The sequence below is a fragment of the Camponotus floridanus genome, unplaced genomic scaffold (assembly GCF_003227725.1).
Source record: "Camponotus floridanus strain SB8 unplaced genomic scaffold, Cflo_v7.5 scaffold43, whole genome shotgun sequence".
Taxonomy (NCBI): domain Eukaryota; kingdom Metazoa; phylum Arthropoda; class Insecta; order Hymenoptera; family Formicidae; genus Camponotus; species Camponotus floridanus.
Window position 1 is genome coordinate 1,381,654 of NW_020229581.1, and position 12,943 is coordinate 1,394,596.

Sequence of the window (12,943 nt, forward strand, 5' to 3'; positions counted from 1 at the left end):
ATGTCAGCAAATCCTCTGTATACTTTGATTGTCCGTGAGATTGGCATGATGATAAATTTGACGGCCTGAGTGAAGACAAAAATTATTCTCGATAACATATTGATTTTTTTTCAATTTTCCTGTGTCCGTGACAGACCGATGCTTTATCAAATGGAAAGTCGTGGTTTGTCATTTCCAATTAAAACACCGAATGATGCAGCGCAGTAGTAAAAAATAGCAAGCCACCTGGCTAATTAAGCTTCAATTATACCGTCTCGAGTTTTGATTATCGCGATGCCGACGCAATTTCTTGTGTACGAATCATTTAAATCCAGACACCATCGCGTCCGTGCTTCATAATCGTTCTCTGTATAAATATATAAAATTTTTCTGCTATGCTTTTAACGATGTTTTAAATTTTGGTGATATATTCTGTCAAATTATTATTTATATTGTATTCATTGTATATTATCGTATATATCTTTACTGTATTATTTTCGACTTATTAAAAAATACTATAAATATTCAAAGTTAATAATGTTAAATTAAATTAATAATTGTTTATTGATTAAATAATTAATAATTAATTAGAAATTAATAATTGTTTATCTCGAGATAAGTCAAAATATTTAATAGTGATTTTTATTTGGGCTGAAATATTCTTTTCAGAGTCAATTTTCGAACCTTCGATGAGCGACGCGTTGCGCTCCGAGAAGTTTGACACTCTAAGGGCAAAGGTTCACGAACGGCTGAAGCTCGCCCAAAGCTTGTCCACCTAAATCGTGCCACCGACAAAGTTGGGATTAATCGTACGGGCGTGAAAAATGGGCAATAAAGGGTCAGGCACCGCTTACGGTGGTCCGAGGACAGGCAACAGCGAGAACTCGATCTATTTCGAGATCGGAACGACTGACGACGACGAAAGCGGCCCATCGACCGATGGTGCCTGGTGCCTTCACTAATTGAAACGCCGGGAGGCATCGACCAGAAAGTGAAACGGAGTAACGTGCGTACCGGCTGTTCGTTTCATACATTTTCGCTGCCGTCACGATGAAATTGCCCCCGGATTCTGGATGCGCGTATAATTTGCGAGCGATCTCTTGGTTAAGTTATCCCGATTAACCACGCGAAATCGATACCCGGCCGAAAAGCCCGACACCGTCCATCTCCGTCGACGTCTCGTTTGCCAGAAAATGTCCGGCAAACCCGATGCCTCGTAGAATATTATCGCGGGTGTCAAACAACTGCCAAACGTCTGTTTGAACGATTGAAAGGGACATATTACCGTAGTGATACATTAATATAATAATCGATGATCTAAGAGCATCGATATTTATAAAATGCTCGAGGACTTTAAAGACACTAAAAGGAAATAAAAGGATGTAAGAGAATTTAGAACTTTCAAGGGAGATAAGTATTAGACATTCAAAATCTCAGGATATTCAAATCGTAAAATTTACGAAATTGATAAAAAATTTCAAGATTGTAAATTTTGTAGAATTTTTATATAAATAAAATTTCGATAAACAAAGTTGTAGTTTTGTGCGACACAACAATATACATGGAATATACATAGAAACATCGTGCTTTAATGAACATAAAGTATTCAAGAGCGCCGGATGCAGTAGAGCGTGTTAATTCGACTCTTGCGTTGCGATCTGTCACACGTTATATCAAGGTTCTAGATCAGAATGATACTGTAGCGAAAACTCTGAATATGCTGTTCGCACATGTATCCGTTTAGCGTGCAATCGTAACGAAGTTTGCCAAAAGACCGACACTTCATTCAGAATTATCTTCCTTTATGATACACAAATGAGTTCAAGGAATTTATCCTTTCGATTCTATAAAGCTTACTCGAAAATTTATCTAAATATTGAAGCCCAGGATTAAAAAACGAGATAAATCGCGAGATAATGCACAGTTTCGGTCGCGAAAAAGCTTTCCAAGAGCTCGCGGTGGATGACTCGTGTAATTCCTCGTGGCAGTAAAAATTTCGCGTGGCAGTAAAATTTCGCGAAAGCGTTTTGCGCGAACGCGTATCGGGAGAGCGCATTTTACAAAAATATTTAAAGTCGTAAAATGTAAACCGATTTATGACATCGCACATATATGCGCCCGCTCACGGTAACTCTGACGTCATTCGCCAAATGTGCCGTGGCCCTACGTCATCGTCGGGTTATTTATAAGCTGCGACGAGGTTGCAGATTCGATGGTTTCGACCTGTTGCATCCGGAACCGAAATCGCGCGCCGATATTTACGAGTGCGTCGCATGAAATTTAAGTGCAACGTCGAAAACCCGGCCGTCAGCCCGACGACGACGCGTCGTCGACCGAGTGAAATATTTTCGGAAGCACTCGCCGCCAGTTGCAAACGCGAGAAAACGAGGTGTCAGCTGCATCGTACATCAGATACGAACTCTCGATAAATAGAATTTGGCGGCCGATAGAGAAAACATTCGGCTGGACATTCGCGTTATTTAGCACCTACGATCTAAAAACCGATACGTGGCATATCGAATTTCTCTTCAATCGCGTTGATAATCCCGTTCGCGACAATCCCCGTTAAAATGCAGCGGGCGATATTCGGCGTTTCGCTGGGAACGCGAATCCATCGCTCTGATCCGCGGATCGGATAGCGCGGATGCTTGGGATTTTATCGGCGACGTTAATTGCAGAATGTAATGTCGTCACCTACGACCTCACCTAGACGCAAGGTCGGCTCATCCAAGACAAGGAGGAATTTTTGTCAGGTCACGCTGCACGTGCCGAGAGTTCACAACGCGTTTTCCCTGGTCTTTTTCACCCTTATCTATTTCTATCAGCAGATAATGTTAAAATGATTTCATGGCTCTTTCATAAAAATTTCAGTCTTCTCCGGAATGTTTTAATTATTACAGTTCTGATAAATATTAATTGTGACGTGAGGTAAATCGAAAATAACTGAATGTTTTGTAGATGCAAAAATCTCAAAATTGTTTCCAGAACTATTAGAATAACGAGATTTTACAGAGGTGTTACAGGACAGTGAATACAGAATAGCATTTCGTCTTAATTTTTAACAACTGATATATTCATATTTTTCATAAGAAATAATTATTACGATTCTGATAAATATTAATTTCGTCTTAATTTTTAACAACTGATAAATTCATAATTTTCATAAGACGCGTTAGCGAAATGAATACTTTTTTTATCGTTATTAACTAAAATCAATTTTAGCGTGTAATCTCTTCTGCTTTCTCGCTTCGCAAATCATGCATTCATGAATTCAGTATTGCATGAACAATGTTCATCGCGATGAACCGTCTCGTTTCCATTTACACCTGCAGTTGCGATCGCCGGAGGCCTTTAACAATAGCGGCACGAGTACACGAGTGGGCGAAGTTACCTGTGTATTTGTAGTGGAAGAGAATAGTAATGGCTTTGCCTGTAACTGTGAATGTCGGGTTCAACCCCTCCGTGAATGATATTCAACAGGTTTCCCGTAGTAATCTCCAACGATAGGGCGGGAGTTCGGGAATACAATGGGATGCCGACTAAAGTCGTGTTTCATTATCGGCGCACGAGCATATCCCCGATAACGGCAAAGATATTACAGTGTGCGACCTGCAATGCATGCCTCCTGCCGCCCTCCCGATAAATCGCATTAAATGTCAACGTTGATCATTGCTAATCCGGCAACTTATTTCTCAGTATTTGGCGTCCCTGCATTTTTTTGCATGCGATTAACCTTTCCCAACTCAGCGATTTTAATCAGTGTCAAATATATTATGAACGAAATTTATGTAAAAAAAATTCAACGCAAAAATATAATACATTCTAGAGTGTATGATGATAAAAAATCAATTCTTTTGAACTTTTTATTTCATTTCTGAGGGAAGGAATTCTACTACTTTCGAGAAAGAGAGAGAGAGAGAGAGAAAAAGTTACAAGCTCGTATTGGTTCCGACGAATGCATTTTTACTGAAAGAATAACGACGTGTCAAAGTCTATCGGTGATATTCTTGGAAACGCGACGAATATTCTTATCCTTTTCCACAATTTCTCTATGAAATATGGCAGACAGAAAGCTCATTCAGATCGGGCGGGGCTGCAACTCGAAAATAATTCAACAGCTGCCACTACTGGTATCGTCAGTCGAGTGGATAACTTAGAATTACGATGATTAATTGGACGTCAAGAACAGGGTGAATAATTTGCGGGACAAATTCGCGGACTACGAAAACAGGTCGCCGAGTTTATAGGCGTCTCGTATTTTCTCCTTTTCGCCCCGTACAACTTTTCTTCCTCTTTCACAATTCTATATCTAGCTGTCAAGCTGTTTCCTTTCATTGGCCATTTGTGAATTAAACATAAGTTTCGCAGAAAGCGTTTGACAAGAGTTCGAAAATACCTGTCGTTTCAATTAGAACCTCTACGCTTTTCATTCTGAATTCTAATGACGAATTCTTTCTTGACGTTATTTAGAATTAATTATACTACAAAGAAATCTGGCTAATCGAAAGCACTCAATCATGATTTCGAAATCTAGAAGATTAGTAACTTAAAAAATCCATTCGTAAAAAATCTATACAAAGTTTAATAATAATTCTAAATTATGATATAAATATCAAACAATTTTAGTCTTCAAACAAATTATTACTCGGATAGACTTTGGATCTCCGAATGTTAATATTGCAGTGACGCACATTTCCAAACTTCAACGCCGCAAACGCAGCACTTAAACTGATTTCTGTTCCGGTCTCCTCCTAGATAATTCGCCGACGTTTCTCTACATTATGTACAACAGCTGCCACGAAGAAACTTGTTTAACTCGTCTTATTGGTTCACCTTTCGTTTGCTTTCAGCCAGCCAGTTAAAATGTCTCTAGCTTCTATATAATATCTTGGTTGAAACGATTCAACAGCGAGTGGAACGCCAATCTTTTACCCCCTTAAACATTAGCGTCAAGTAATACGCGCATACGTTTGCTAAGTTTGTTTGCTGGAGTTTGACATCTTGTCCAGTTAATTTCATTCGCCTTTCCGTGCACTTCGTCCACGAGTTGAATTTACCTGTCCATCACTTTATATCATACGACCAGCAAAGCATTCCGACAATCGCTTTCAACATATGTCTATCCGGAAACCGATGGTGTTATCATAAACATGAACCTGTTTTTCTCTGCAATTATAAAGTCGAGAACATGCGAGACTCAGCCATCATCCATGACTTAAAAATAGCGACATCGATATTCAAATACATTTATTTGTTCGATAAATCGTTGCTCTCGCCGCTTCCGCAGACTTTGCAAGATAGAATGATGGAGCGATTACGTTGACGTACTTTTAAAATAGCATCGAGGTCGAGACGAGACTTCGACGATCGTTCCGCGAACGATCATCGAAGAATTGTACATCACTCGCGAGAAATTATTGCTAGATTGCCTTGGCTACGTAACTGAGTCTGGAAATATACAGAATTCAAGGTTTTCCAAAAATGTCGTATAAATTAAGCGTTTAATATCGAGATAACGTCATTCTCCTTGAAAATCATAACGTTAAAACATATATTATTGCAATATTTCACGCGTCCGAAGTATCTTCCTACGAATAATCCATCATCTACGTAACTCTTTGCACGCGCGATATATCTTATATTGTTTACAAGTACCCATTATTTCTACACATTTTTGATATGGCGAATCGCATCGCGGACGAAATGCACAGTTGGCAGGACATATACTAATTCAAAATTAGCTACGCGGATTAAATTTCTATGGTCGTGTTGCAACAGGGTGTTCGAAAAGCGAGCATCTTCATCAAGCACTGGAGGAAACAGATCGTCGCTTTCACGAAAGCAGATCGCCGGTGAAATTTATGTTGTCACGTGCTATCCTCGACAAAGTAGACTGCAATTTAGACGCTTCGCTTTAACGAAGCGCCGTTCCTCGTTTAAATGTAGAATCGTGGTAGTAGCTTTGTGACCGTTAATTGCATTACAAGCGAAAAACGAGAGCAAGTTTACGACAAGATCATGTTCGTTCGATAGTTCTCTTTCATCGCATTTTCTCCTTTTACGCAATTTCCTTCGATTAAAACCCTCTTTGCGGCTAATTTCTTCGCATAGACACTTTCTCTCTTTATTTTTATTCAGGAAATCTCAGGTTGTTCAATATCAATGTACTCATAATTTATACCAAACGAGTTCTTTGGTTAATTCGGCGTAACAGCGTTGAAATGACATTCGAACTTAAGCCAAGAATTTCACAATTTTCATTAGTATGTAAACAGTTTGTGGCCGCATTTGTATTTTGATGCTTTAAATATATTTTTCAACAAATATACCTATATTGTCTTTAATCTAATATAAAAAGTTATTCCTTCTATATCAACCTTTTTTTCGAAATTAATATGAGACATTTTCTGAGAAGTCTCTTAATATTAATATAAATAATATAATTTTAATTTATTAATATCTTTTTGTCAGTTTATATAATAAAAATAAAAACTTTAGTAAGCTGATTAAAATTTACACTCTAGTAAACTAAAATTATTTATATTAATACTAAAAGATCTCACACACAATTAATATCAATGTCTCATATTATTCAGAAAGGCTACGGTTATCAATTTTTAATAATGAATATTTATAATATTAATTTTGACATTCCTGTTTTTTTGATTGAGATAATAATTTCTTCAAGATTGATTTATGAAATCGTTTGATACACGTGGAACAGGAAGACACGAACACGAATATATTGTTCATCGGAAGTCCGATCGCAAACAACGGTCGTCAGCCACTCATTTACGTCGCTCGTCGGTTCTGCGTTCGAAGAGAGTTCGTTGCCAGTTCTAAAATCGTCGTCCTGACAATGACGTAGGATCGTGACCGTTTGTTTTTCGAGGGACAGCGGATCCTCTCTTTCAACGGAGTGAAAAATACAAGTTCCTCCGCAGCTCAAGATCGTGAAAAAAACTTTACGACTTTCAAACTTCGCGTTAAATTTGAATTAACAAATTCAGTATATCAATGAATCATACAACAATGGGCACGAAACGATAAATAAACGATAAATGATAGTTGGACCGATATTTGGCAAATTACATGTGCTTTGACGCACCTGCACGACGAATTTTGCGTTGCATCTATGACTGCATCGTATGCGTTTCTCTGGATATACGTAATAATAAACACTGGTGGAACAGTTTACTAATTCACGTTTACTAATTCATCTTCTGAATCTATCGTCTGTATAATCACGCCCGCGCATGAACGATACCAATAATATTCCAGAGCATACGGAGTTCCAAAATAAATTACAGATAGAATCAATATCGTGAAGCGAGTTAATATATGTATATATTTAGCTTTTATCTCATTTTTCTAGTCTCTATAAAAATCATTTTTCAGAATTTTATCTATTTAGAGTTTTCCATAAATAAACAATTTTCAATTTCATTGAAATTCTCGTGTTTAAATCTCAGCTATTTAGATTTGAAAATTCGCTAAAATTTTTGGAGTTCAAATATCTATTTTAAAAATATGTATTTCATTGAATCTTAGAAGCTCGGAAATCATGTAAAATCTTAACTAGTTAATTTTTATTTATTTAATTATAAGAGAGAGAGAAACCAGTTCGTGTTTTCGTTTCTGAATGCACTGAACTCACTTGCTCTCACACGTGTTATCTCCCTAAAATCTCCCCGCTATACAATCACATATAGCAGCAACATAAACGCCCACGCTGCAGTTACCTCCGGCGCCGGCAGTTACCTCGATAGTTACGATGATCGCGGACATCATGAATGCAATTGTCGTTGACAACTTACCTCCTGAATCTTATAGCTGGTGCGAATAGTTTTGCGCCTGGTAGTGGTGATCTCGTAACTCTCTTCGACGGTGGGCGCCTCATCGTTATCGTTGCTGTTGATGTCCGTTTTATCCATCCTGACGTTCTCCGTATCCACTTCCATCAAGAATTGTGAAACGTACTTCCGAAAGGTCTTGCGAACAGCTACGGGAGGCAGCGACAAACACCACGGTCTGTCTATTACACGGTCACCAACCGCGTTCCGATTTCAGCGTGCGGCGAAAAACTTTTACAGCGCGTGACGAACCTATTCCAAGCGTCCAAGTTCCGCGCGAAACGACGAGGCTGACGGTACTAAAGCACCGCGCTACGGAAACCCCGCGATGCGAACAGTATCCCACGCTGCACCTCTTTCAAAGGCGAAAATAGAACCTCGTGTTCTCCCGCAGGAACAAGTATCGACGATACTTGTTGGTATCATAGATACGGATAATTTCGCATAAGTTAGAGTGTTTATCATACGTTACTGCGCAAACTGCAAATCGAATATAAACATAATTATATATACGATAAATAGCATACTCTTTCATTTTTATGGAATGTTGTGAAGTAAATTGATTTGTTGCTTCGAAAATCATGATAGAATTTCTAAGGATTCGAATATTAAGGATGTAAAGAGATTTGGAAGGAATGTGATTTATAAATATGTGATTCACGGATTAAGAAATTTAGGATTGAGGAGTTTACAATCATATATCTAATAACTAGTAAAAACTTAAATATTTGAATTTTGGATGTTATGATATGGCAATTGTAAGGCATGATAAATATGCATATTTCGGGTATCAAAGATATAATAAATTTGCTTCTTTTTATTCAATACAAATCTCTTGATACTTATGGCAATAGCATACACTGTATCACATTATTGTGCTAAACATCCTTAGAAATTCAAGCAAAGTATTATACAAAATTATGTAACTTCTTAAGGCAAATATTGAAATCGCATCCATTAAACATTACAATAGTTTTTTTAATTTTATAGCCTCTTTTGGATTATGATTTCAATATAATTCTTTAAATATAGTAAATAATTTCCCTGAGTTTTCATATCATACAATTTTTTCTTCATGATGGCACAGTACTTACGCAATAAAATTAAATATCTTGAATCTTGATATTTATAATTGGTATATGCACCCACATATAAATGCATCCGTAAGCACATATATTTTTTATTATATAATAAAATTTTTATTCGTGCATTCATCTTTTTCAAATGTGTTTTTTCAATTCTTCCGGTGAAAAAGTACCAATTTCTGTAATTATCCCGGTAATTAAACTTGCTGGTGTCACATCGAACGCTGGATTCCAACATTCTATTCCCTCTGCTGCAATTCTGTTCCCGTTTATGTGAGTTATTTCTTCAGCGGATCGCTTCTCGATGATTATGTCATCACCTTTATACATATTAGTATCTATAGATGTCCGTGGTGCGGCCACATAGAAAGGAACATTATGATATTTGGCGAGAATCGCAATCTGTAATTAGTATAGATAGCTATGTAAATATATGTGCTATTGTATTTTAATCAATTATTTTTAAAAATTGTTTTTAGATTAATATCATTCATCGCACTATATAACATTTAAAGATTAAGACACTTGCCTGATAAGTCCCAATTTTGTTTGCAGTGTCGCCATTTAGAGTGACTCTATCTGCACCTACCACAACTGCTGTGATCTTTTTCGTTTTCAATACCGCGGCAACCATGTCATCGCAAATTAAAGTTGCCGGTATTTTATCATGCACTAATTCATAAGCAGTCAAACGGGCACCTTGGTTATAAGGCCTAGTCTCGGTACAATAGACATGAACTGAAAAAATAAATAATGATTGGGGTCTATAACTTAATTATCCAGCCGAGATAACCTTTTCAAGAAAACAAGTTATATTTACTGAGCTTTTCCATTTTGTGAAGAGATCTGATAACGCCTAAAGCTGTTCCATATCCTGCAGTAGCGAGACTTCCAGTATTACAGTGTGTGAGGATTATGATACTATCTTTAGATGCATTTTTCGATAAAATCTCCTGTGCACCATTATTTCCAATTGCCATATTGACTTTCACATCAATTTCCAACATCCCTTCAAAATCATTTACAATTCTATAATATAATTTCAAAATGAGATATAAATCATACTATTTAGATGTTTCTTTAAAAGTACAAAGTACCATGAAATTATACCTGTCTTTCATAGAAGATAATGAATAATTAGAATCATTGTAAAGTTCATTTGCCAACTTTATAAATTCATCTGCTGCTTTTTTCATATTCACAGCAGTAGGACGTGCTGTTACAAGATAATTTAATTTAGCCTTCATAAAATCAAAAAAGGCTTGCTTATTTTTGAATTCCTTATGATTAATAATCTCCGATGTTAAACTGAGACAGCCTACAATAGCTATGGCTGGTGCACCTCGTACCTATATATGTTACAAAAATTAAAAATGCAATTATAAATAATTACTAAACATATTTCTTATGTTAAAGATATTAAATATATTGTAATCAACTCTCAATCATATTTATAAAATTTATGTAAATAACTGTACAAAATGAAACATCATTTTTCTATAGTATTCAGCCCAACGAATTGCTAGAAAACAATATTATCAATTTGACAAAACATATTAAAAAGTATAAAATTGATATAAAGCGTTAATAACTATCGAAATAAGTTGGGGGACACATTAATAAAAAAAAAAGTATATCTTGATTGTAATATGAAAGAGATACAGTAACATTATTTTATTATATTTTATATTAATATTAGATAATTTATTCTGATAAATATCGCAAAATATTTTGAAAAAAACATTCGTAAATTTACTTTCATCATGTTGATAGCTTTCCAACCATCCTGGACATCCTTTATATGAAGATAGAGGGTCATATCTGGTAATAGCGTCTGATCCAGAATTACCAGCTTATTCTCCTCTCTGTTCCATTTTATCGCCTCCAGTGTCATCGTTATCCAATGCTCGTAACTATTTGTTGTTGCGTGACAAGTTACAGTATGTATGTACAAGCGAGCAGTAGCTTTTCAGTAGATTTACTGAATGAACAAGCTACAAAAAACTGGCTTTGACTAAAACGGAGTAAAACAGAAAAGTTGGAGTAACTGGAATCTGAACGTGTAAACGAAGTACCAAAATGATAAGAGAATCTTTTCTTTTCAGATAACGCGACAATGGGTCTGTTCTTTTCAGCTGCACTGCTGCACTAGTGCAATTACTTAGAGCGAAAGAAAGTATGTTTGTCTCTTTCTAACTTATTGCACTAGTGCAGCAGTGTAGCTGAAAAGAACAGATCCAAGTATTTGATTTCTGATTACATATCCAACAATGACGCGACATCTGGCGAACGAGATTGTAATTAAATCTCTCCTCTCTTACTTTATTCAGGATTTGTTCGGAAATTCTACTCGTGAAGAGAACAACATTTAATTGACCAATCAGAACAAAGAAATCTTAGCTTCTGATTGGTAAATTAAATGCTACTTTACCTTACGGTATGATTTCCGAACGCATTCTTCAGTTCTCTTCACATTTGATGTACTGAAAAAATGTAATGTAATCTTCCAGGCTTTCAGCGTGTTGCATAATATTAGTGATAACAGAATGAGAAACGGAAATAAATGTAATAATAAACGAAATAAATGTAAAGTTTAAATGAATACTTCCTGGAATCAATTCAGACATTTCAAAGAACATTATATTTAAGGAAAATACATAAAAAATAAATCTTTAAACGAAAATATTTAATGTTTAAATAATTTTTTATCATCGAATAAATTTTTTTGACAAAAATGCAATATTGATAGATTGCGTTATATTTGCATTTATTTAAACTTTGTTCTCTTAAAATAATAACGTTATAATATCTCTATATATAATTTATATAATTTTTATTTCTTTAAATTTGAATATACTGGAAATTTTTTAACAGAGAGATATATTTTAACAATATAACTTTCGATTTTTCTTTAAGAGACACATTCTTTAAAGCTATTGGCTTTGATCTAAAAAATAAAGGATTCATATTCCCGGTCCATGTCACCACTCAAACTTGACTGCCACTGTTGAATTGTCTCGATAATTCAAATCAACTCGAAGAGAGAACAAATAGCACATTTCGATCCCTGACCAGTTTGATAATGTTCATTCGTTCAAAAATGTTCATGCGAGGGGAAACTATTGTCCATGTTCTTTTAGGACTTCTAAAAATTTCTCGTCGCTATATAGACTCTGACCTCTTGCAAATACTCGTGAATATACACAAGCTTCTCCCCGGTAAGCTCCCACCTTGCAGCCTTTTCTAGGTTGACTTTGAAGGAAATAGAAAAATTATAAGAATAGAAACCTTTTTATTTGTATGGAAAGGACTGCATTATTCCTTACTTGGTAGAAAATAGAGAGTCTTTTCTGCAGTGTCAAGAAAGATATACTCCACTCGGTCGAAGATCGAGAGAGTCAGAGTCTTTTGTTCTGTAACTGGCAAGGATGCAAAATTTATCGATTTTTATCGATACTATCGACAAGCACTAACAGTTGATAGTTGTCGACAAGGAAAATAATTTATTCATAACTATCGATAGTTTTCATATGCATAAGAATTGAGCCTCATGTTTATAATAAGTACCATTCATAATGATAATCATATAATTCATCACATTTACGGCTACGTTCAGAAATTCTACCTGCAGAGTAGAGTAATATCAAATCGATAAATCAGGACGGAAGGAGCTACTAGCTGCAATTCGAACAAGGAAAGGGTATTCTTTTTTCTCGATTCCAACAGGAACTTTGTAATGAACCAGCAATTCATTTTTCATTAGCCCAAGGCCTCTTGTTGTGGAAGGTCTCGTTCGACTGAAATGAGGTGTTGGAGTGTATGTCGAAGTGCTGGCTGTTGCAAGAGTAACTGTTGCCAAGGTCTGACTTGGTCTCTGTGCTGCTGCTTCAATACATGCTTGCTGTAAGCCCGCAATACGTGTCTCAGCTACACCTATTCTAGTCTGATCTTCATTCCTGATTCAAAGTAATAAGTATCACTTTTCCTGTTCAGGTCATCTAAAGAAGACTTAAGGCCTCTAACAGC

General features: G+C 36.0%; 2 protein-coding genes across 7 annotated transcripts in view; both read right to left on the reverse strand.

Annotated features, from left to right (window-relative positions):
• The window catches only part of LOC105255288 (tropomodulin), a 45,377-nt gene extending 37,233 nt beyond the window's left edge, over positions 1-8,144 (reverse strand). For 4 of the 6 annotated variants that reach the window (XR_889513.3, XM_011264480.3, XM_011264481.3 and 1 more), the window contains exon 1: positions 7,797-8,143. Coding sequence is in view for 4 of the 6 variants with exons in the window: in XM_011264480.3 (XP_011262782.1) it covers positions 7,797-7,940 (144 nt within the window). In the remaining 2 variants the exon portion in view is untranslated. Of the gene's footprint in view, positions 1-7,796 lie in introns of all 6 variants that reach the window. The other 2 variants (XR_003123253.1, XM_011264477.3) reach the window with 1 other exon arrangement.
• Positions 8,145-8,902: 758 nt separating this feature from the next.
• Positions 8,903-11,057, reverse strand: LOC105255290 (methylthioribose-1-phosphate isomerase). The gene is made up of 5 exons (XM_011264486.3): positions 10,674-11,057; positions 10,028-10,266; positions 9,738-9,946; positions 9,447-9,655; positions 8,903-9,319 (listed from the first exon to the last, which is right to left on the reverse strand). The coding sequence occupies exons 1-5, from the start codon at positions 10,809-10,811 to the stop codon at positions 9,053-9,055; spliced, it is 1,062 nt and encodes a 353-aa protein (XP_011262788.1). The 5' UTR covers positions 10,812-11,057; the 3' UTR covers positions 8,903-9,052.
• Positions 11,058-12,943: the final 1,886 nt, after the last annotated feature.